The sequence below is a fragment of the Tamandua tetradactyla genome, chromosome 14 (genome assembly GCF_023851605.1).
Source record: "Tamandua tetradactyla isolate mTamTet1 chromosome 14, mTamTet1.pri, whole genome shotgun sequence".
In the NCBI taxonomy this organism is placed as follows: domain Eukaryota; kingdom Metazoa; phylum Chordata; class Mammalia; order Pilosa; family Myrmecophagidae; genus Tamandua; species Tamandua tetradactyla.
The window spans coordinates 36,904,258-36,927,186 of NC_135340.1; the positions used below are offsets into that span (position 1 = coordinate 36,904,258).

Below are 22,929 nucleotides of genomic sequence, written 5' to 3' on the forward strand. Positions count from 1 at the left end.
TTAGATTGTATCAACATTTAAACTATAAATGATGTTGCCACAAGGATTTTATAATCCATCCATAATCATTATCTTGGGATAAATTATGAGATATAGAAGATCAGTCTCAATAGTTCAGCACATTTTAAGGTTTTGAAATATTTTAAATGGATAAACAATGTAGAGACTAACTTACTTTTGGGGGAAGGACAAACACAAAGGGTGACCAAGTGATATGAGCATTAGGGAGCAAAATTTACAGTAGGACCCTCAGTTAAAAAAAGTACAGGATGTATATGGGTTAGAGAAAATGTCACAAACAAGAAAGAAAATTCTACTTAAGAATGGATGTAAAGAAGTTATCATGGAGAAATTTCTAGACAAAAATTTGCTAGACAGGCTATATCAGATATTTATATGAGATAATTCAAAGTAAAAATCAAATTAGCTAATAAGAAATTTTAAAAAATTGAAATGGGAAAGAGTAATAGACAGATTAAATTTGGAGGCTGAATAGGAACCCAAAGATCAAGATTAATCACTTTGTTTTACAGATGAGAAACATGAGGCCCAGAAGAAAAGATGAACCAGTCGTTCAAGACAGAGTTGGTTCTCAGTCCCAGATTTCCATCTTTAATTAAATGTTTTCAAAACACCATATTGCTTTTTCTCACATCTTAATTCAAGCATAGCTATTATAGCTTTCAATCTGTTCTCTCTCTCCTGTGTTATTAATTGATCCTCTCAGATACAGTTTTCTGCAATATCATACACATGTACACACACACACTTATTCACACATGCATACAATGTAGCATTCTCTATAGACCACCATGGTTTACCAATTTTGAATGTAGTAAGTAAAGAGATTGCTTTCCCCAGCCTGAGGCTTCTAGAATAGGTGCGGCCTCTCTCTCATCTTCAGGCCAGTGATGAATTCATGAGTGTGAGTGGGTGCCTAAAGAAAATGGAAAATCTAGTCTTTTAAAGTATAGAGTTTATTCTTTGAGATGGGATTTGGCATAGTAGCTGAAAGCATGAAGAAAGACATTTAAATGCCACAGATAATATCATTTGTATTCACTTTTTTTTATGCTCATCCCGTAATGTGACCCTTGTTTGAAATAATGGGGCTGCTCATAGACATTGAACATTCATCACTGTTGCTTAACCACAAGGTGTATTTTAAACTTTTGGGCTTTGTAAAACCTTTGTGGGAAAGTGGGTTACAGCCATAGCAGATACTGGAAAATAACAATTACCTTTGAAAATATTATGTCTAACAAAGAGGCTTCATAGGTGTGTACAGATCAAACCCACTTACTGGTTGCTGGGAATTTAAGAAGGAAAAGAAAGAAGTGTTGTACACACCAAACCTCATTTCACTTTTTTATCAAGAATAGTTTTAAATATGCTGCATTAAAATCCTTAAACCCTGGGATTGATTTAGAATGGAAACAAAACATCTTAAGGTGGTTTTGAAGAGAGGTAACTTTCTGAGTCACTTAAAATTAGGATTTTAAAGAAGTTTTGCAGTCTCAATTTTCCCTGAAGGATTCAAATTAAAGAATCTCACTTCCAACAAAAACATAAATTCCTTGAAGATGAGAGCATCTCCTTTCACCTATGAAAATGAAGCACATGCCTCTGGGATTATGGACTGCTTAAGGGAACTAAGAAATCTGTTCAGGGTATTGTTTATAAACTACAGTTAGAGTCTTCCAGGAAGTTAGTAGTTTTCAGTTTATTTCCTCCCTCTTAGAGATAGTAGGAAATGACATTAAATTTCTAAATCAAATAAGAATGCTGAAGGGCCCATAAGACTCTAAAGCTTGGCAATATCCATGGAATTACTGCCCTCTTCTTTTTCTCTACAGGTCATCGCAGCATAAACTATACAGTGGAGTCCATGGGGAAATTCAATCAGTCTCAAGTGTCACAATTCATTTTGCTAGGACTCATGAGTTCACAGCATATTCAGTTTTTTCTCTTTCCACTCTTCTCTATTATCTATGTAGTCACAGTTTTGGGGAACCTTCTCATTGTTGTCACAGTGTATTCTACCCCAAACCTGAACACCCCCATGTACTTTCTCCTTGGGAAACTCTTCTGTGTGGATAAGATCCTTGCTTCTTTTGCCACCCCTAAAATGATTGTGAACTTGATTAAAAAGCATAAGACCATTTCCTTTGCTGGATGCTTCATTGTAGGTCTTTCTCCTTCACTTACTGGGTGGGGTTGAAATGGTACTGTTGGTTTACATGGCATATGAGAGGGATGTGGCCATTTGTAAGCCCCTACACTACATGACCATCATGAACAAGAAAGTGTGTGTTTCGCTGGTAGTGACCTCATGGCTCTTAGGTCTTTTTCACTCAGGGTTTCAGATACTTGTTGTTGAGAACCTGCCATTCTGTGGTCCTAATGTGGTGGACAGCATTTTCTGTAACCTTCCTCTGGTTACTAAGCTTGCCTATATAGATACTTACATTGTACAGATTGTCACTGTTGCCAATAATGGAATGATATCCCTGAGTTGTTTCACAATTTTGCTTATCTCCTACAGCCTTAGCATCATTACCATTAAGAACCATTCTTCTACTGGGCAGTCCAAAGCCCGATCTACCTTGACGGCTCACATTACAGTGGTAATTCTCTTCTTTGGCCCATGCATTTTCATCTATATCTGGCCCTTCAGCAACCACTCTGTGGATAAGTTCCTTGCTATATTTTACGTCATTGTCACTCCCATTTTGAATCCAATTATCTACACTCTGAGAAATAGAGAAATGAAGTCAGCCATGAAGAAACTCTGGAGTGTTTTTGGAGCTACAAACAAGTGATATAGGTTAAAAATATAATTTAAATAGAAATAATATGTTCAATGTTTTAAGAATTCTTTCTAAAAATAAAATAATTTTATTCATATGAATAAGTGAAGAATACAGCAAGAATATAAAAATCATCTACTACAATGATGTAAAATCAAGAAAGAATTAATTGATAAATACTTTTGGTGTCACCTAAGAAAGTATAAATTCTGAGTTTCAGTATCTACCTATGCTGTCAAGGTATATTCATTTTTCCTGCTGCCTCCAATCTAAGAGGGTTTTGGTAGACGTCCCTTAAGTCTGCTGGTATTACCAAATGTTACTCCCATCATCCCATATTATAACACTGCACTTCAAAAAAGTATGTACTGATTCAAATAACTATGCATTCTGGAAAAGACATTGACTTTTTTCTTAAAAATAATATGAATTTAAAATAATGATTTCTAATATTAAATGATTATTATTATTTTCCAACAAATTAATATATTGACAAACAGGTATCAACTATATTAATTCCCGTTAATGAAACAAGATTCTATAAAATTTCTCAAGCTGTGACTCTGCAAATATTTTTACAATTTTTAATTTTGTTCCTGCTGTGATATGTGAAAATGATATAGGATATAAAAATCAGCAGCTATACATAGATTTATCTTTTAAACACATATAATTCTAGGCAAATTCCAGAGGTGACAACAAAAAACATATGTTTTAGTAGGTAATTTTCTCTACTTTCACATACTCTTTGACCATAATCACAAAAATAGAGTTAAATGATTAAGGAAGACCTTGCTACCTTAGTAAAGAAATTTCAGGTACTAACACCATCTCTAGTTAGAGATACAGAAGGAAGTAGGAAAATAATTCTGTGTATTCTGTCAATAAAGTAAAATGATCTGAATAAAGCCACAAAAAGGAAATATTTTGTGTTGTTTTAATGAAGGGGAAAATTTGAGCACTGAATTTTCTGGATGTCTATTATGTTTATGAGCAATTTATTTTAGAATGCATTTCTAATAAATTGCAATTCTTAGACATTCTTTCCTCCTGTTTCATTGAGAGAAAATGAAGAAAATCTTGCATTCTACAAACCAAATCAACAATTTGTGAACATGAACAATAACTAAAACACAAACAGCATAACAGAGAGGAACTCAGAATCCCTTCTACTATAAATGTACACAGATAAATGCCTCCACCACTAACCTCTCATCCTTAATATAAATAGAATAAGAACACTAGGCTCTGTGAAAGAATATTATCTGGTTCATTCAAAACAAGTAACAGATTCTATTAAGGAAAGTAGGGTTTTTAGAGAACTCTTTCATATTTCACAAAAAACAGAGTTCCCTATTACATTACATACCATGGGCTCATACCCACTGCCAGAGATGGAAGTGCAGGGACAGCTTTATACATAGACCAGCAAGTTATCTGATGACCTCAACTGCACCCAGAAAACAATTTCGATGCAAAAAGTATGCAAACAGTAACATATCTCCTTGTTTTTAGCCATACATATATATCATATCAGAAATGAGTTTATTGATTCCATTTTTCTACAATACCCAGCCAAGATTGAAGCCCTAGGGAAATGACGTCCTCCTGGGCATGAAGAACTTGAATACATAGGGAAAAGCCCTAGGATACATAGATTTTGCATATTTTGAAATCATTTTGCACTTGCTTTTATCATGCTGTATAGCATTAATGCCACTGGCCAACAGGAAAACACAGCTTTGAAGAAATTTCTTATGATACTGGAAAATCAGTTATTGGGCTCTAGTTGGAGGTCTAGAACTAGTAGTCAATGCTATCTAGGGTGTTTTCATTTCCTAGCTACTAAAACAAATACAATAGAATATGTTGCCTTAATAATAAGAAGATATTGATTCATGGATTAAGAGGTTAGAATGCTTGCTTCCTCCCAGGGTCAGTATCTTCAGGTTGCCCAGCTGTCTTTGCAATTCCTTGTCTTTTCTATCATATGGCAATGTATATGGCTCGCTTTTCTCTCTCTGTTATGTTCTGCTAACATGCAGGCTTTAATTTTTTTTACAGTAACTCCTCTCTCTGTGGCCTTCTGTACAAAGATCTCCAGTAGTGGGATTAAGACTCATTCTGATTCATCTGGAGCACACCTTACCTAATGTAACTTCACCAAAATTTCCTATTTATAATGAGTTCAGGTCCACATGAAAGGATTCAGATTAAGAACTTTTTTTCTGGGCACATAACTCGAAGATACCACACATGTGTATCACGTTCTAAAAGAAATCAATTTATGTATGTTCCACAGTATGAAACAAGCAAATGTTCTTATTAGCTCAATTCATAATTGCCAAATTTGAAGTCACTCAAATGTTCATCAACTAGTGAATGGGTAAACAATGCAGTGTATTCTTACAAAGGACCATTTCTGAGCAATGAAAAGAAAATAAGCATAGAAAATAAAAATAGAGGCAGATCTTCCATAATGGCTACATGGATGACTGGGCAGGTCATTCTCTTTGGAAAAAAAAAAGTAAAACTGGACAAAAATTCCCTAAAACAACATTTAAAGTCCTTTCAAATTGACCAAAGGCCATACAACACTATTGTGAATAATTTATTCAATAAAATAGATGGAAGGCAATTGGGACTTTGGGATGGTGTGACATTTAAGCCAGAGGCTGCTCCCATTCTCCCCAGCAACATGTTGTGAAAATTTTAATTGAACAAGTGGGGCAACCTGTGAGAATAGGCAACTTCCACTCCTTCTAGCTTGATTCCTGGAACACAGAGGTGGTATTCCCTTTAGGGCTAAGTAGGGCTATGAAACCTGGTAGCTCCCATCCCTTCAGTTCTTTAGTTCATACTCTATGTTGTAGATGTTCTGCCTTGTATGAATATGTGAAGTTGTGAGGACTTACAGCTGCATGGCCCTGCCTGAGGGAGCTGAACATATTTGGAGTGGAACATGGGAAATCCATGCCCCAGGCTCATTGTGGAAAATAATTGTTGATCACAGTGTGGGGGTTCTCCAACATCCATACAGAAATAAAAAGTATTATAAAGGACTTGTGTATTTGCTGTTTGACAACAAACTAGATAATTTACATGAAATGAAAAATGTTCTGAAAGACACAAATTACCGAAACCTACTTCCAAAAAATGAAAAATATGAGCAGATCTATAAGAAGCAAACAGATTGCATTAGTTGTTAAAAACACTTCCAAGAAAGAAAATCTCATGCCAAGAGAAATTCACTGATGAATTCTGTCAATTATTTAAGAAAGAATTAATACCAATTTTCACAATGGAGGACTATGCATCACTTTTAACATTTTATGGAGGCAGTATTATTCTGATATCAAAGCCAACAAAGGAGATCAGAAAATAAGAAAATGACCAATGTACATTATGAATACAGACCTAAATTTATGCTACCTACCAGAAACACACTCCATATATAAAGACACAGCTAGGGTAAAGATAAAAGGAAAAGCTAGGAAGAGATTATTTCTGTTTTTATTTTTTTTAATTTTGGTTAAGTTGTCAATGGTCTCAAAAAGCATTGAAGAAACAGCCAATCCACAAACACCAGGAGACACATTATTTTTATATTGTTCATTAATTTTTTTCTGCTGTTTCTCATATATTTTTTTCCTTTTTCTTCTTGATGTTAAAGGAAATCTATGCCAAAACACTAGCCAAACATAAGTGAAAGGAACAGGAACGTTAGAGAACACACATGTAAAAGAATACTGTTCAATAAACAGAATGAAGGTGAATATGACTATGGAAAACCTGGGAAAGGGAACAATCTAATTTCCAGATATACCCTATTGAATATTCAAAATGTTAAGTTTTGAACAAAAAAATAACAAAACATACAAAGAAAAATCTGTAACCCATTTACATGAAAAACTTAGAGAAACCTTTTGAGGGAAGACAGATGCAGTATGCACAAAAAAACAAATCTAAGTCAATTGCCTTAAATATGCTCAAAAGCTAATGGAAACAGTGAATAAAAAGCTAAAGGAGACCAAGAGAACAGTATAGAAGCAAATAGAAAATATCAATAAAGTGTTAGATATTGAAAAATGTGACCCAAGGGAATTGTAGAGCTGAAAAATACCATAACTGAAATGAAAAGCTGATTGGAGGATTACAATAGAAGATTCTGACATGCAACATAAAGAAACAGCAAACTTGAAGCTGTGTCAATTAATGAAAGAATAAATAAAAATTCACAGAGCCCATGAGAACTGTAAAGCACCAACAAGTATATCAACATAGGCATAATGGGTATCCCAAATTGAGAGGAGAGAGAGAGAAAAAAAGCAGAAGAAATATTTAAAGAAATAATGGAAGAGAAAATTACCCAATTTGATAAGAACATAAACCTACACATCCAAGAAGCTTAATATATTACAAGATATATAAAGGAAAGAGATCCACATTGAAATGCATTTAATCAAATTGTTGAAAGGAAATGACATATAGACTTCTTAAAGCAGCAAGAGAAAAGTGAATTCTCATGTACAAACATTTGTCAATAAGATTAACAGCTTAATTTAAACCCCAAACAAAACAAGTAGGAAAGAAGTGGGAAGAAAATTTTAACATGCTGAACAAACTTCCAATCAGGAATTCTGCACCCTGCAAAATTATCCCAATAATAAGAAAGAAATAAAGATATTCCCAGATAAACAAGAGCTAATAGACTTCATTCCAAATAGACCTGCCTTACAAGAAATGTTAAATGGAGTGCTTTAGTCCAGATTACTTGAGGCCACATATAAAGGTATGAATTTGATCACGATCTTTATATGGCCATGAAGATTTACCTAAACATCCTAAATATGAGTTAAAGCCAAAAACTTATTAGAAGAAAATATAGTGGTAAATCTTCATGGCCTTAGATTAGACAATTAATTCTTAGATATGACACAAAATTCTTAAATATGACAACAAAAGAAAAATAGATAAATTAGATTTCTTCAAAATTAAAACTTTTCTGCATCAAAGGTCATTACCAAAAAAGTGAAAAGATAACATATATAATATGAAAAACTACTTGCAATAAATAAATGCTAGAAGTGTCTAGTATCCATAATATATAAAGAACTTGCAACAAAACAACAAAAAGCTTTAACAACCCTATTTTAAAATGGGCAAAGAGCATGAGTTTGATATTTCCATAAGGTAGATATACAAATACCAAGAAGCACAAAAGTTTTTCACTATCATTAATCATTAAGAAAATGCACATCAAAACTCAATGGAGGAAAAAAAAGAAAAAAGAAAACACTCAGTGGAGGGGGAGAAGCCATGGTGGTTCAGCAGGCAAAATTCTCGCCTGCCATCCCAGAAACCTGGGTTTGATTCCTGGAGTCTGCCCATGCAAAAACAAACAAACAAATGAACAAATCAAAACAAAAAAAAAAGCAAACCTCAATGAGACCTCCACTTCTGTGGCCACCTAACCCACACCTTGATATCCATGAAACCCACACTCCATGCACCCACCTACATCCTGCCTGTTCACCAGCCCCTGTGTATCTGCACAGCCCCTCCATTTACCTCCTACCACACCTTACCTCTGTGTCCCCAATGCTGCATCTTGCTACTGTACCCCACCCCAAGGGTACAACCCTGGACTATGAATTCCATGCTCTCAAGTACCAATGATAGTAGCCCCAACCTGTGTCTATACAGGTGCAACCCATCACTACATTGTTGTGCCCCACCCCACATCCTGCTCCACATCCATCTTGCAAATACAAAACTTTAGACCACTGAAGGAAATCAATATCTAAAGTAAATCTGTCAAGATATTTACATCCCTCAAAAGCAACAGAAGATCACTAAGCCTATCAAGATGCAGAAAGATATAGCACAGTCTAATGACCAATTAAAACAACAGAAGAGAAAGATACAGCACAGTCTAATGACCAAATTAAAACAACAGAGGAGACACAGACCTTGGAACAATAATCAAAGATGTTCATCTAACTTTGATTATTGTTCCAAGGTCTGTTCCAAGATGTTCATTTAACTTTACTAAATGAAATCAGTCAGGTGATTGATGACTTAATGAAGTCAAGAAGGCAGTAGAAGAGGATAAAGAGGAATTTAAAAGAATACATAGAAAAATATCAGGTATCACAGAGATTAATAATGCTGTAGGCCAAATAAAAATATACTAGAGACACACCACAGAAGATTTGAAAAGGCAGAAGAAAGAATGACTGAAATAGAGGATAGAACAACTGATTTCAAATACACAAAATAGCGAATGGTAAAAATGATGGAAAGTTTTTGAATTGGATCTCAAGAAAATGATGGGCAAAACAAAGTACTCAAATCTAAGAATCATCAGCATCCCAGAAGGAGAAGAGTAAAGGGCTATGAAGGTTAGTGGAAGAGTTAATGGGAAAAAACTTCTCAACCCTTACAAAGGACATAAATAAATATGCCAATCAAAGAAGCCCAACAAACTTCAAATAGAAGAAATCCAAATAGGCCTACCCCAAGATGCATACTAATCAGTCTGCCAAATGTTGAAAAGAAGAAAATCCTGAAAGCAGCAAGAGAAAAACAATCAAATACATACAAAGAAAACCACATAAGACAAAATTCATACATCTCAGCAGGCACTATGGAGGTGGGAAAGCAGTGTATGATGTATTTAAGATCCTGAAAGAGAATCTGTACCAAGATTCTGCCAAGAATTCTGTACCAAGCCAAATTGTCCCTCAAAAGGCAGTAGTACATGGGACCTGACATCCAGGTGTGAAAGTCTCTTTGGTGGCAGGGGAGATGACTTCCAGGGATGAGTCTGGACATTGTGCCATGGGAACAACAATGCCATCCTGAGCCAAAGGGGGGGAAAGTGTAAAACTAAAACAGCAGTGGCTGAGAGAGTTCAAATGATTTGAGCAGCTACTCTGGAGGTCACTCTTAGGCAAACTTGAGTTAGACATTGCTACCTATCATAATTTGGCAAACCCTAACCAAAACCATTCCAAGCAATCCTAAGGAACATATAAGGTTCTACAAAGGTTTCATGCACTAGGGTAACTTTCAGAAACCTACATCCTCCAGATGGGTCCTTAGACCAGATGAGTCTTAAAACACAGAGAAGTCAGCCTCTCCAGACATTAACTGATTCCATTCCTGATCCCGTGTTATTTATAGCCCCTTCCAACATGAAAAAGTTAGAATGGGCATAGCCCAAATACCCCTAAAGAGTGGGAGAAAGATCAAAGCTGATGGTGGAGTTATAGAAAGAAGATAAGGTTTAACAAGCAAGTATGATTTCTGAATCATTATATTGATACTTCTTTTAGTCTCCAGTAACTTAGAGCAGCTAGAATTAAGAATTTAACATTGTGGGATTGTAATCCATTCCAAATTCTGAAATCTGTTCTACGAGCTAATTGTTGTAATGTGCTTTGAAATTTATTGCTCTTTGTATATTTGTTATTTTTCATGGGAAATAGAAAAAAATACTTCTTTTATCCTCTGTAGGAGCAAGGGTTAAAACAAGATCCGCAGAATTTGTGGGGAGCAGTTGGCATCAGGGTGGTGGTGGCAGTAAACTGAGGAGATTGTTACATAGAACAGTCTGATAGGAAGAGAATGTTTACCCCAAATGGTTATGCTAAGTATGAAGGAAGAGAACACTGAAAAATAAGCACTGCTCCCTCTGGAAATGCATGCATGGCTTTTATCACCCTGCAGTATATAGGCTGGATCTGGTTAAAATAAAGTTGTCTGTTGTCTGTTATTGGTGATCTTCAGGCCCCCGATCCCATCTGTCTTTCTCATCATTCCTTAATGTACTTCAAGCTCTGGTCCATAGGAAGCAAGAATCCTCCAGTGTTTCGGAGCAGCTAGAAAGAAAAATCTGAAATAGTAGAACAGTAATCCAAAACAAACTCTGAAATTTGTTCTGTAACTACTTGTTGAAATGTACTTTGAAAATCATTGTTTTTTTCTTTCTTTTCTTTGTATGTATATTATATATAACAATAAGAAACATTTATAAAAATTCAATGAGATGTCACATCACTCTGATTAGGATGACAACAACCAAAAAAAAACGGAATATAAAAAGCATTAGTAAGATTGTATAGAAATAAAATCCCTTCACCGTTGTTAGGGGAGTAATGCGGATAAAAGTGAAGCTCTAGCCAGTGGGGATGGGATGGTGGACATGGAATGTAGTGCATTCCACCCTTGGAGCTGTGAGCTATTGAAGCAGGAGGTGTATATGTCTGGGATAGAGCCTGAAGTGACTCATCTGAAGTTATCTTAAAATATTGAAGCAAAGGCACCTACTAAAACATATGATTGTGATGAGGACAGAGTTGAGTGATTCAACCTCACCAAGCCTTATTACCCATGCCTAGAAGAGAGCATGTTAAAGAATCAACACTACTTCTTTGCTAAATCAATAGAATTTCCCTATTTACCAAATTATGGATGCACAGAATTGCATCCCTTAAACCCCTGTTGTAGTAAGACACTGTCTAATCATGCCATTTGCATTTCTTCATTATACCATTTATAAAATAGTATAGCAGTAGTCAACATATAATAAACAACTTTTATATTTCATAAAGACTCTAAAGTCTATCTTCTTTTGTTTTGGGATTTTCCAGTAACATAAAGACAAATAGAATGGTACTTCACATTCTCCTTCATCCCATTTATTTCTCTAAAGCCCATTGAGGCTCTTTATTGTTTTCTGTTCACTTCCTAATGTGTTATAAAGCAATGTACTCCCATTTATTTTTTCCCTTCCAACCTAAATTAGAGAGAGAAAAGACTTCTATAAAATTATTTTGATGAAGTACATACCAAGCAAAAAAAATTCCACTGAAAAGTTGTTCATTAGACTGAGGCATATTATAAAGCAGATAGTAGGAAAAATATAAAACATGTAATGATTGAAAATTCTTGACTGAGGTTCATTTTGAATCTTTTGCTGATGCTCATATACCTACTAGTCAGGATATGAATTCTCTTGCAACTGGAACTGAACTCTTAATTAAATGTAATTTTGTGCATCTAGTTAAAGAGCAAGAATGCAGAAGACATCTATTTAGCACTTAGAGGTCAAATGAAGAATTATTTAAAACCTCAGTAATTTTTAACTCTTAGCTGCTTTATATGTGATTTATATGTGATTTTTCTTGACTCTTCTTTCTGATTTTAAGGGCAAGCTAAAGTTCATATCATTATTAACACATAATTCCCTAAGAGAAATGCAAAATAATTTAATTCCTTGATTCCTGTTCTGTCCAGAATATAGAATAGGAAAATTCACCCATGGGGCTCCTTCCAATGGTGAATATATGTCAGGCTGAGGGCAAGTTCTCCCACAGATACTGTCTCCTCCAAAACATGGATGCTATCTCAAGATTTTATCAGAGGAATCTGGTCTCAGAGAAAATTTGTATATGGTAAGTCATCTTCTGTCTCTTTGATTCTCTTAAGATAATTTAAAAATATATTTCAATGTACCTGTGCCACACATACCTGTTAGGCTTGTAGTTAAGAATAGCTTGTTTAGCTTCTGATCTTTTCAGAAGTTAATTCACAGGTTTTCATCTCCTTACCCAGGACTGGATTCACAGTAGTGTGTTTGACACTAGTTTGCACACCAACATAATGCACTGCCTCAGATGTGCTCTGAGGTCTGCTTTGGAAGATCATATTTCTTTGAGGGCTACTTATCATTAGCAGCTTCCAGCCTTCTTTTATTTAGTGGTCCCTCGCTTTTTAAAAGATACAGGTAAAAATGCAAAGCTAAGCTAACATTAAATATAGACATAGAAATAAATGCAATTACATATTCAGGAAGACGTGATATAAAACTGAGTAACAAAGGAGATAGCATTAAAACACATAAACCAATAAAAAAAGAAAAGAAGGAGATGGGATACTCCTTAGGTACCTTACCAATTCTATGTGTATCTCAGGAAATCTACTAACTGTTTGTGTCCAAGTTTCCCCTTGTAAAGTAGACTCTGAGACTCTCACACTGTTTTGGGGTTGTCATTTAAATAAAAAGTATTTATGGAAGGATGCTGCATCTAAAAGAGGATGAAAATTTTGGTGCTATATTTTAATGCCCCTAAAATAACAACCCAATTCATCTCCTTTAATTTTTCAATTTAACTAATCCCAGATTTTTCAGTGTCCATATTTGTGAAAGTTCTCCCTCAAAGAATTTCAAAGGTGATTTAACAACAAACATATAATTGCCTTTTGTAAGTGCTCTTAAAATGCTGAATATTCCTCTTGGACATAAAGAGAAGTCAATTTTATGTTCTTTGAGAACAAGCAGCATGTATATTTTGCATTTGTACATCCTATCAAGTTGCTGAGTATATTATATGTTAATTTAGAGAAAGTTTAAGTAGTGTATATTTTAAAGAAAGAGGGCTGATTGATTTTGGTTCAGAAGGAAGTTCATTGACTATATAGTGTTTGTTGGCAGTAAATTTTGCAAATGTACTGCTTTAAGATTCACTTGAATAAAAAGAGATTGAGAACAAGTAGTATTTACTAAACCTGGTCTGTGTTTCAGGAAAGTTTTAAGTTCTCTATGCCTTTTTCATTTATTTTCACAACAAGCATAATACATTGAGCATATTTTTTGTTGGTTGGTTGGTTGGTTTTTACAAGTAAGGAAATGGAAACAGAAATAGGTTTAACACATAGTCACAAGATGATTCAGTAATAGAGTGACTAATTTAAAAGTCCATGGTTTCTACTTATTTTCTAAATATCACATTAATATTAATAGAGTAATATCAAATATTACAAAATATGAATTTTAAAAAGCAGTGTGATTCTTCTTGGTAAACTGTTCTCTAGGAATGTACAGTTGACTTTTCACAAACGCCACTCTCACACATACTTGAACTCCCATTTTTGCTATTATCTCTCTTCTATGTCACTTTTTCCAATGCATACAGAACCATTTATTGAAAAGTTATTCTGGAAAGATATGTGTTGATAAAAAGTTAAATTTCAAGATGAAGGAGAAATTGTTCATGTTTCTCAGGGAACACAAGTCTGTCAAGTGTTTTACTGTCAAGTAAAACACCAGGAAATTATCATTAAAATTAAGTAAATCTCCCCTACTATGGAAGATATGCTTATTTGTGAATTGTGAAACTATTATTGCATAACTCCTTTTCCATAGCAAATGCATATTTTACCTAATTTCTTTAGAAAAGGCTATTGTTTTAAAATTTTTATTAGAGAATTTATAGGTTTATAGAAAAATCATGCATAAAATACCAAGCTCCCATATACCACCCTATTACTAATACTTTGCATTACTGTGGTATATTCGTTACACTTCATGAAAGAACACTTTTATAATTGGACTATTAACTATGATTCATTGTTTACAATAGGTCTCAATGCTTGTATTGTACTGTCATATGTTTATTTTAAAATTTTTATTCTAGTATAAAATATACAATCTAAAATATCTCCTTTTAATCACATTCACATATAAAATTCTATGATGTTATTTACAGTCACAATGTTGTGCAACCATAACCACCATGCAGTACCAAAACTTTACTATCAACCCAAATAGAAACTTCCTACAATTTGAATATTAAATTATCTATCTTTAGTTTATGCTTCTGATTTTCAGTATTGAAGAACAGGAAAGTAATGCTTATAGGGAAGTAATGGCTTTCATTTTTGTATCTTATCCTTGGTTATACTCTTGAAAATTTTAAGGATAAAGGAAGATGAGGCATACAAAAGTGAAATAAGCCAAGGGAAAATGAAAATAAAGGGTGAAAGAAAATAGGCAATAATCTTTCAATTCTCCAACATGAACAGAATTCTCAATTTACCTGGATATCAATGCAAGCAATATCATTACATGTAGAGTTGAGTAATTGACAGTTAAGTTTTAACTTCAAAATTCACTTAACCCCAACAGTCAGATGCATTCATTGCTTACATGTCTGTATTATTATCTTACTTTATAGTTTTTTTTAATTTTTGTAATATTTCTAGGAGATTGCAATATTTTAATTCCTATGAATTTTCTTGGCATTTAATGACATAAATAAAGATAAAGGGCATTTACTGATATACTTGAGTTTCAGAGAATTTCTATTCAGAGCCCCTGAAGTTAAAATATTAGTCTGAATTTCCTCCCAATTTTTAGTCCTTTTCTTACATGTCCACCCAAAAGATTTTCAAAATATTTAATAAACTAAATGAATTCAATTTAATTGTTGATTTATGTTAATGATATATTATGTACCTCTTCTTACATCAGAATCATCATGCCTGGGTATTTATTATACAGCTCTTTAAATCATATATCCTATGTTGAGTCACCATATATTTTAGGGCATAAATCTAGAGATTTAATTTTATGATTCTTAGAGGAAATATTCATCTAAGACTTGAAGGAACTGTTATACAAATCAAAAAGCTGTAATGTTTTGTTTTGAATTTCAATATTAGTTTCCTAGTATCTCCCTAAGGATATGACATAATCTAGTGTTCTACTCAGACTCTTTTTACTGGACAAGTAAACTGAAGCTAGTGTACAGGGAACACAATCTTTTCTTTCCCTTTCACGTTACCTTCTCCTGCTTTCATCATTTTTTCTCTTCAGGGTACTCCCACAATAAATCTTTCATTTAAGAATCCTATCTTCTTTGTTTAAGAATCCATCTCTGGGAAGAAAATTTTAGTCTTTTAAACATCTTTTTAACATAAAATTGTGTATGTGGCTAATATTTGTCTATATAATTATACTTTTCACATTCAAATATGTGTACTAAAATTCTTAAGTAAATGCAAAATTTTAAAAGTAAATGTCCATCCCCAACCCATTAACTATCTACCTTTCTCTCTAGGTTTTATTGAAGTAAACCCTGAATAAAATGGATAAAGAAAATCAATCTCTTGTTTCAGAATTTGTGCTCCTGGGACTTAGCCATTCATGGAATATGAAAATTTTACTCTTAATGATATTTTTGGTGCTTTACCTAACTATTGTACTTGGAAATATTGTTATCATGATCTTAATCATCACTGACCTCCATCTCCATTCCCCCATGTACTTCTTGTTGGCCAATTTGTCATTTGTTGATATATTTCTTTCCTCAATTCCCACACCTAAGATGATCACAGACTTTCTCAGGGAGAGTAAGAACATTTCCTTTGGAGGCTGCATGTGCCAGATCCTTTTTGTCCATTTTATTGGAGGGGGCGAGATGGTGCTATTGGTGGTGATGGCCTATGACCACTACGTGGCCATCTGCAAGCCTCTGCACTACTCTACCATTATGAGCTCGCGAAAGTGCATTGGGTTGGTGGTGGTTTCCTGGACAATTGGCTTCGTGCATGCCATGAGTCAAATGGCTGTGATTGTGCGGCTACCCTTCTGTGGCCCCAGGGAAATAGACAGCTTCTTCTGTGATATACCACTGCTGATCAAGCTTGCATGCATGGATTCTTATACTTTGGGAATACTAATGAATTCTGACAGTGGGGTCCTAGCCATGACCTGCTTTATTCTGTTACTGATATCCTACACATACATTCTCTTAATTGTCCACCAAAGCTCTAAAACAGGTACATCGCAGGCACTGTCCACCTGCACTGCCCATATCACGGTGGTGGTACTCTTCTTTGGGCCCTGCATCTTCATTTATGTGTGGCCACTCAGCATTACTTGGGTGGACAAATTTCTTGCTGTGTTTTATTCTGTTATCACCCCTCTTTTGAATCCATCCATTTATACCATGAGAAATAAAGAGATAAAAAGTGCTATGAAGAGATTTAGAAGCTCTTACATAGATTTCAAGAGAAAATTTTAATGCTCCAAGACCTAATATGAGCACTTTAATTTGCTAACATAATGACCTTGTGATTTAGGCTGAAATTCCCAGGTATTTAGTTTATATCTGCATGTCATGTCCATCTTCAGATGCAGGGATATGTTGAATATAATTCAGGGAATTACAAAAAATATTAATCATTCAATGTAATACCATGAAACATTACTCTCAAAACCAAATATTAATGATCCTTCTTTATGGAGGAATTATCCAGTCAATCCTCCTTTGTCTTAAAATATGTTCAATGGAAATTTGAAATACTTTCAGCACAGCCATATATCTCTCTTTTGGAACATAAATTAGTTAAATTCCCCTGAAACATCTCTTATCTCCATTTGGAAATAATGTGTTTCCAGAACATTAACCATTCCTCTCAAACCTTTCACTCACCTTTTATCAAAAGGCAACTAAATTATTACTTTTTTCTTAACCTATCTTCCTACCAAAACAGGAAAAAATGTGAAGAATAAAGGTGGAGAAGTGAAAGTGGTAAGAAATAAGCAGTAACAGCAATGGTTATTCCATATTGGTTTGTACTGACTCAATAGGAGTAAAAAACTTAAAAGTCTATTGGTATTTCCTTAGTTGGGTCTCTCACAAGATTTGAAACTTATGCTTTAAATGCTCATTAACCATTTATGCAAAAGGTAATCTCCTGAAATGTATTCTACTTAAGGGAAGGGATCATGTCTTACATGTATTAATAAGTACATGTATGATTTAAATCATAAAAAAATGTTTTGTATTTCTTACAGAATTATATTTTAAATAGATTGAAATTAAGTTTAAAGAATTAAAAATAAAATTTAAAAATAAAACAAGCACACAAGCGGTTTTTATTTCTCTTAATATGGGAACAATGTAAACAAAATAGTAGAATAAGATAATGCAGTTATCATCCTTGAGCGCCTACTCTATATCATTGTTTTAGATATTACTTAACTACTTTTATTGTTATTCAATATTGCAAATGAAAAAAATGAAATACATAGGTGTGAATTAAATTCTTTCAAAGGAACATAGATTTGTTCTTTGTCTACATGAGATTCAGAGATGAATCTTTTTCTAGGATTAGTTATATATTATAGACACTGCAAAATGCTAAAAAAATATTTCCTGCAAAGAAAGTGAAATAATAGATCTTGCCAAGAATAAAATACAGAATGTCACCCATTAATCTAACAAAATATAAAAAATAAACCTTGAAACTGCATAACATGGAATCTAGTTTGATCATGTAATATAAATTGAGAATGTAACACCACTTAAGTCATGGTGTTTAAAGACTAATAGCAAAGTATTTGGTTGTATCTACATAGCCTCTAACCTCTCTTCCTCACTGTGGTTATACATAATTATTTACCACATTTGCCTTCACTCTCTGTTTTATGTAACTTTCTCTTACACAGCCGTTGGGTACCTTTATACTTTTGTATGTCCTTATAAGACCAACCTGAATATAAATGACTACTTGTATGTCTTTCCTAGAAATTTTAAAATGGATAAGGGAAAAGGATATAAAGAAACAGCTTATATGATCTTATAATAAATCTTAATAATATCTTAATAATACATGCTCTCAACTCAAACATTTCAGTACCTTTTCATCATTATATCTGAGCTTACTGTTTACACATTATCAGATAGGCAGATTCTCCTAAAATCCTAATAGTTTCTACTGGAATCATCTCCACATATATTACTGGTAGATGTGTACATTCCCTAGAAAAAACCTGAAATATCTTATAGTTTTAATTTCCAATTTATTAGGAATATTGTTGTGTAACTTGGTGGCAGTATCCTTTTTAAGGATACAAAAAGAGATTAAAACTGTGAAGATGAGAAGCAAATATTTTATTCATGAGATTTAAGGTGTAATAGTAGGAGGAAATTTTATATGTTGGCTCCAAAATCTGGAGAATGTCTCCAAAGGACTTATATAGGAATCTTCTGCATTTCATCCTATAATTCTATTATGCCAGCTCTTTCTCAGTCATCAAGTTTATATAAGAGCATTGAATTCTATGGTCACGTGCTCTTTGTTGCATTGATTTTACTTTAAAAGAAATTCCTTTATCAATATCAGTATTGTGTAGATGCCAGGATTGTCAATTAGACATTCCTCAAATCCATGAATGGGAATGTGATTTAAAGTTTAATGGTTAGAAAAAAAGTGTATCTGGGTTAAATGTTAACTCCAATAAAAACAAATTTCTACTGCTTTCATGGTGGAAATATCTCAGTGTAATCCACCAGATGATTGACAAGTTACCACCAGAAGGTTTGCAATATCATGGCCTCAGGATTACTGTTTTTTTTTCAGTACTGATTGGCACATCAAGCTTTCGAGATAGTCCATGTTACTTACCAACACATGGCTTCCTGTCATTTTGTAAGGGATTGTCAAGTTCTTGTCATTTTGTAAGGGATGCACTGAATAAGCCTTGGGATGGCTAGGAAAAGAGGCTAACCTACACAGAACTTGTCATTTGTCTGCCTGATTACTAAAGCTTCCACTGCAGAGGTTTTTCTCTGGTGCATATTCAAAAGGAACAACCAGATTTTCAAAACTGTGCCCATTTAAGGAAGTCACAGAAATATTTCTCAGGTCTCTTTGTCACCAATTTGCTAATTCTGTGCATTCTAAGGTCTGACCAGGTAACCAAACCATTAGTAATTTTTTATGAATCAATATACATCCATGTTTCTATCCAAAATAGGGGTCCAATATTGCTTCTCACCACTGTTCTTCAGGGCCACTCTCAACTGTGATAGTGAAAATGTAGGCTTGAAATTATAGTAGCTGTCAACATGGCATGTGTAATCACCTCTGTAGTTTGACTTCTGGCATGACAGTGTGAGTTTTCCTAGCCCACTCCCCTTTGAAACTACTGAAATCTAACACAAAAATAAACATTTAAAGACTCTGAAAATGGACCTGAGGTTGAACAGCAAATGAATAAACATTATTTTAAGAACATCTATTTAGATTTGGTAATCAAGGTGAGAGGCTGTGCAATTTAAACCAAGATAGTTTCCTCCTCTCTCCCCCAGCTCATTAAGGCAGACTCCACTCTTGATCACTGCAACCAAGAACATGGGGCTCTTTCTTTGCTCAGCTTCAAGTCAGAGTGCTTTCTTACAGGAGGAGAATATGTCAGGGTTTCCCATCTGTCTTTAGCTATGTGCAAGTGTGTGTGACAAGCAAGTGTGAGAGAATGGAAGCCCCCACTCATGGAACAGAGGTGTTAGCTTGGGCATGCTAGGCTAAGAACACAGGGATTCTGATTCCCTTGCTCCCTGCTCTGAGGTGTAGTGTTTTGGTACTGGGAGAGACAAGCTGATTCCACCTCTGGACACCTTCCCCCTCCCACCACTGAGTGCTCAGATCCTAAATGAGGGCTTCTCCCCATTCCCAACTCCAAATCACTGGATCAGAGATGATGCTTAGGGTAAGAAGCAGGTCTTTAGATAGAGAGTTCATAATAGGAACCCAAAGCAAAGGACTTCATTTAAAACAGCATTTGGAGAAAGTGAAGCCCAAGTGTGCTCTCAAAAACAGCAATGTTTGTGGTGAAAGGCAATGAAAATGAGATTCAATACACAGGTTAAATATAGGCTGCTGGTTTGTGAGATAGAACCTGGAACAAGGCAGCTGGAAGGAGCTATCGTGGGATTAATATATATATATATTAATATGTTATATATATATATAACACTATCCTCAAAAACTATTCTGTCCATTGCTAGCTGCCATAACTTGCCAACCCCCAGCCAAAACCATTCTAGCCAATCCTAAGGAACACCTAGGGCATTATATAAGATTCTTCAAAGTTTCCATGCACTAGGGTAACTTTCCAGAAACCTACAACTTCCAGATGGGACCCTGGACAAGATAAGTCCTGAAACCTAGAGTATGTAGCCTCTCCAGAACATCAACTAGTTCCATCCGTCTCTCCCATATTATCGACAGCCCTTTCCAATATGAAAAAGTTAGAACAGGCATAGAACAAATACTCTTAAAAGGTGGAAGAAAGATCAAGGGTGATACTGGAGCTAGACAGAGAAGGTAGGGTTTAACAAATGAGTATTATTGCTGAGTCATTACACTAATATTTATTTTAGTCTCCAGTATCTTAGAGCAGCTAGAAGTAAAATCCTAAAACTGTGGAATTGTAACCCATACCAAACTCTGATATCTGTTCTACAACTAACGTGGTGATGTGCTTTGAAATGTATTGCTTTTTTGTATATACATTATTTTTCACACACAAAAAAAGAAAGAAAGCTGATTGTGATGATAAAAAATATTTATTCCTCCTAGACTCTAATGTTCTGGAGCAGCTAGAAGGAAAAATCTGACATGAGAATGTGGTAACCCATGACAAACTCTGGGATTTGTCCTGTAACTATTTGTTGAAGAGTGCTTTGAAAAGTACTGCTTTTTTCTTTCTTTGCTTTGTTTATATGTTATATTGTACAATAAAAATTAAAAGATTAATATCAAAATGTCTTTGTTCATCAAATCCAAAACTTGTAATTTTACAATGAGTTTTCTGAGATTGAAATATATAAATATTTTATAGTATTGGCATCTTTTATATTTTTTCATTCCACTCATGATCATGATATATCCCTACATGTATTCAAATCATAATTCATATCCTCTAGCAGCATTTTAAATCTTTCTGTATAATATCCTCTCTTTATTTTCAACTTGTATATATTTTGTTTTAAGACTGGTGCTTTTAGGTAATTAGTTACATTTTCCTATGATATAAAATTAATATTTAATATTTGTTGTGTATATATATAGAAGTTATACAACACAGAAATATATATAATTAACACATTTGCATATATATATTTATGTACATATGGAATGTAGAAAGTTAGAACACTATGCCCTTTCACTTTATATAACTGTTTCTAAAACAATGCAATTTTTAAAACCAGGAAATGATCTTTAATATAAGAGAAACATCTAATAGGTAGATTAAATTCAAATTATTGCCAAGTCTTCAAATAATGTATTTTTAAAAAGCATTTCATAAACAATCTGGTCCAGGAACAAATCCAGTTTCCTAAGTTGCCTTTCATTGCCATTTCTGCTTATTATGCTTTATTCTCTCTGTGGCTTCCACGACTTTGACATTTTTAGGAATACAGACCTTGGATTTTACAGAACCTTCAAATTAGTTTTGTTCCATGTTTCCTCTTAATTAGATTCAAGTTATTCATTTGGGTCAGTAATTCCACAAGAATGATGCTGAAGTAAGCCTTTTCTTCAGTGGCAGATAATATTTCAGTTCTGCGCAATGTTCAGTTGACAGCATATTTTGGAACCAGTATTTTTCATTGCTACTGCAGTACCATTACTTCTAAATTCCTAAAACGCAGAGATAAAAAAATGTTTATTCATGTAAAATCGTAAATTTATACTTGTATGTTGTACTGGTGTGAAACTGGTATGCACCCCAGAGAAACCATGTTCACTCATTTTCTTCTCTTTTCTGTTACATTGTTGCATTGGACGTTGTTCTAGTTTGGTAGCTGCTGGAATGTGATATATCAGAAACGGAATGACTTTTAAACAGGGGAATTATATCTCTGGAACCTGCCTATAAAAAAAAACGAAAGAAAAAAAGAAAAAACAAAACAAAACAGGGGGATTTATTAAATTGAAAATGTACAGTTCTAAGGCCATGAAAATGTCCAAATTGAAGCCAGACTATAGAAAATGTCCAAATTGATTCATCAACAAGATGTTACCTTCACCCAAGAAAGACTGATGAAGTTCAGGGTTTCTCTCAACTTAAAAGCACATGGCAAACATGGTAACCTGCCAGCTTTCTTTCTAGGCTTCTTGTTTCATGAAGCTCCTGGGGACATATTCGTTCTTCATCTCCAAAGGTCTCTGGCTGCATAGGCTCTGTGATTCTCATGACTCTAAAATGGGACTCTTCAAAATGTTCCCTCTTTTAAAGGATAACAGTAAACTAATCAAAACCCACCTGGAATGGATGGAGTCACATCTCCCTCTAATCCAAGGTTAATATCCACGAATGGGTGAATCACATATCTGTGGATATAACCTAGTCAAGTTTCCAACTATAGTGCTAAATAGGGATTAAAAGAACTGCTTTCTCCCACAAAATTGGATTAAACATGGCTAAACTAAAACATAGCTTTTCTAGGGTACATAAATCTTTTCAAACTGGCAT

At 34.2% G+C, this 22,929-nt stretch overlaps 1 protein-coding gene and 1 pseudogene across 1 annotated transcript; both read left to right on the forward strand.

Annotated features, from left to right (window-relative positions):
• The first annotated feature begins 1,888 nt into the window (after nt 1-1,888).
• On the forward strand, nt 1,889-2,822 carry LOC143655310 (olfactory receptor 4K17-like; annotated as a pseudogene).
• A 12,923-nt stretch (nt 2,823-15,745) lies between these two features.
• On the forward strand, nt 15,746-16,684 carry LOC143654933 (olfactory receptor 4K14-like). The gene has a single exon (XM_077126551.1). It carries the CDS (start codon nt 15,746-15,748, stop codon nt 16,682-16,684), a length of 939 nt encoding a protein of 312 aa, XP_076982666.1.
• Nucleotides 16,685-22,929: the final 6,245 nt, after the last annotated feature.

Bases quoted from the DNA above. Each gene is read 5' to 3' on its own strand.
- LOC143654933 (XM_077126551.1), top strand. From the start codon at position 15,746: ATGGATAAAGAAAATCAATCTCTTGTTTCAGAATTTGTGCTCCTGGGA.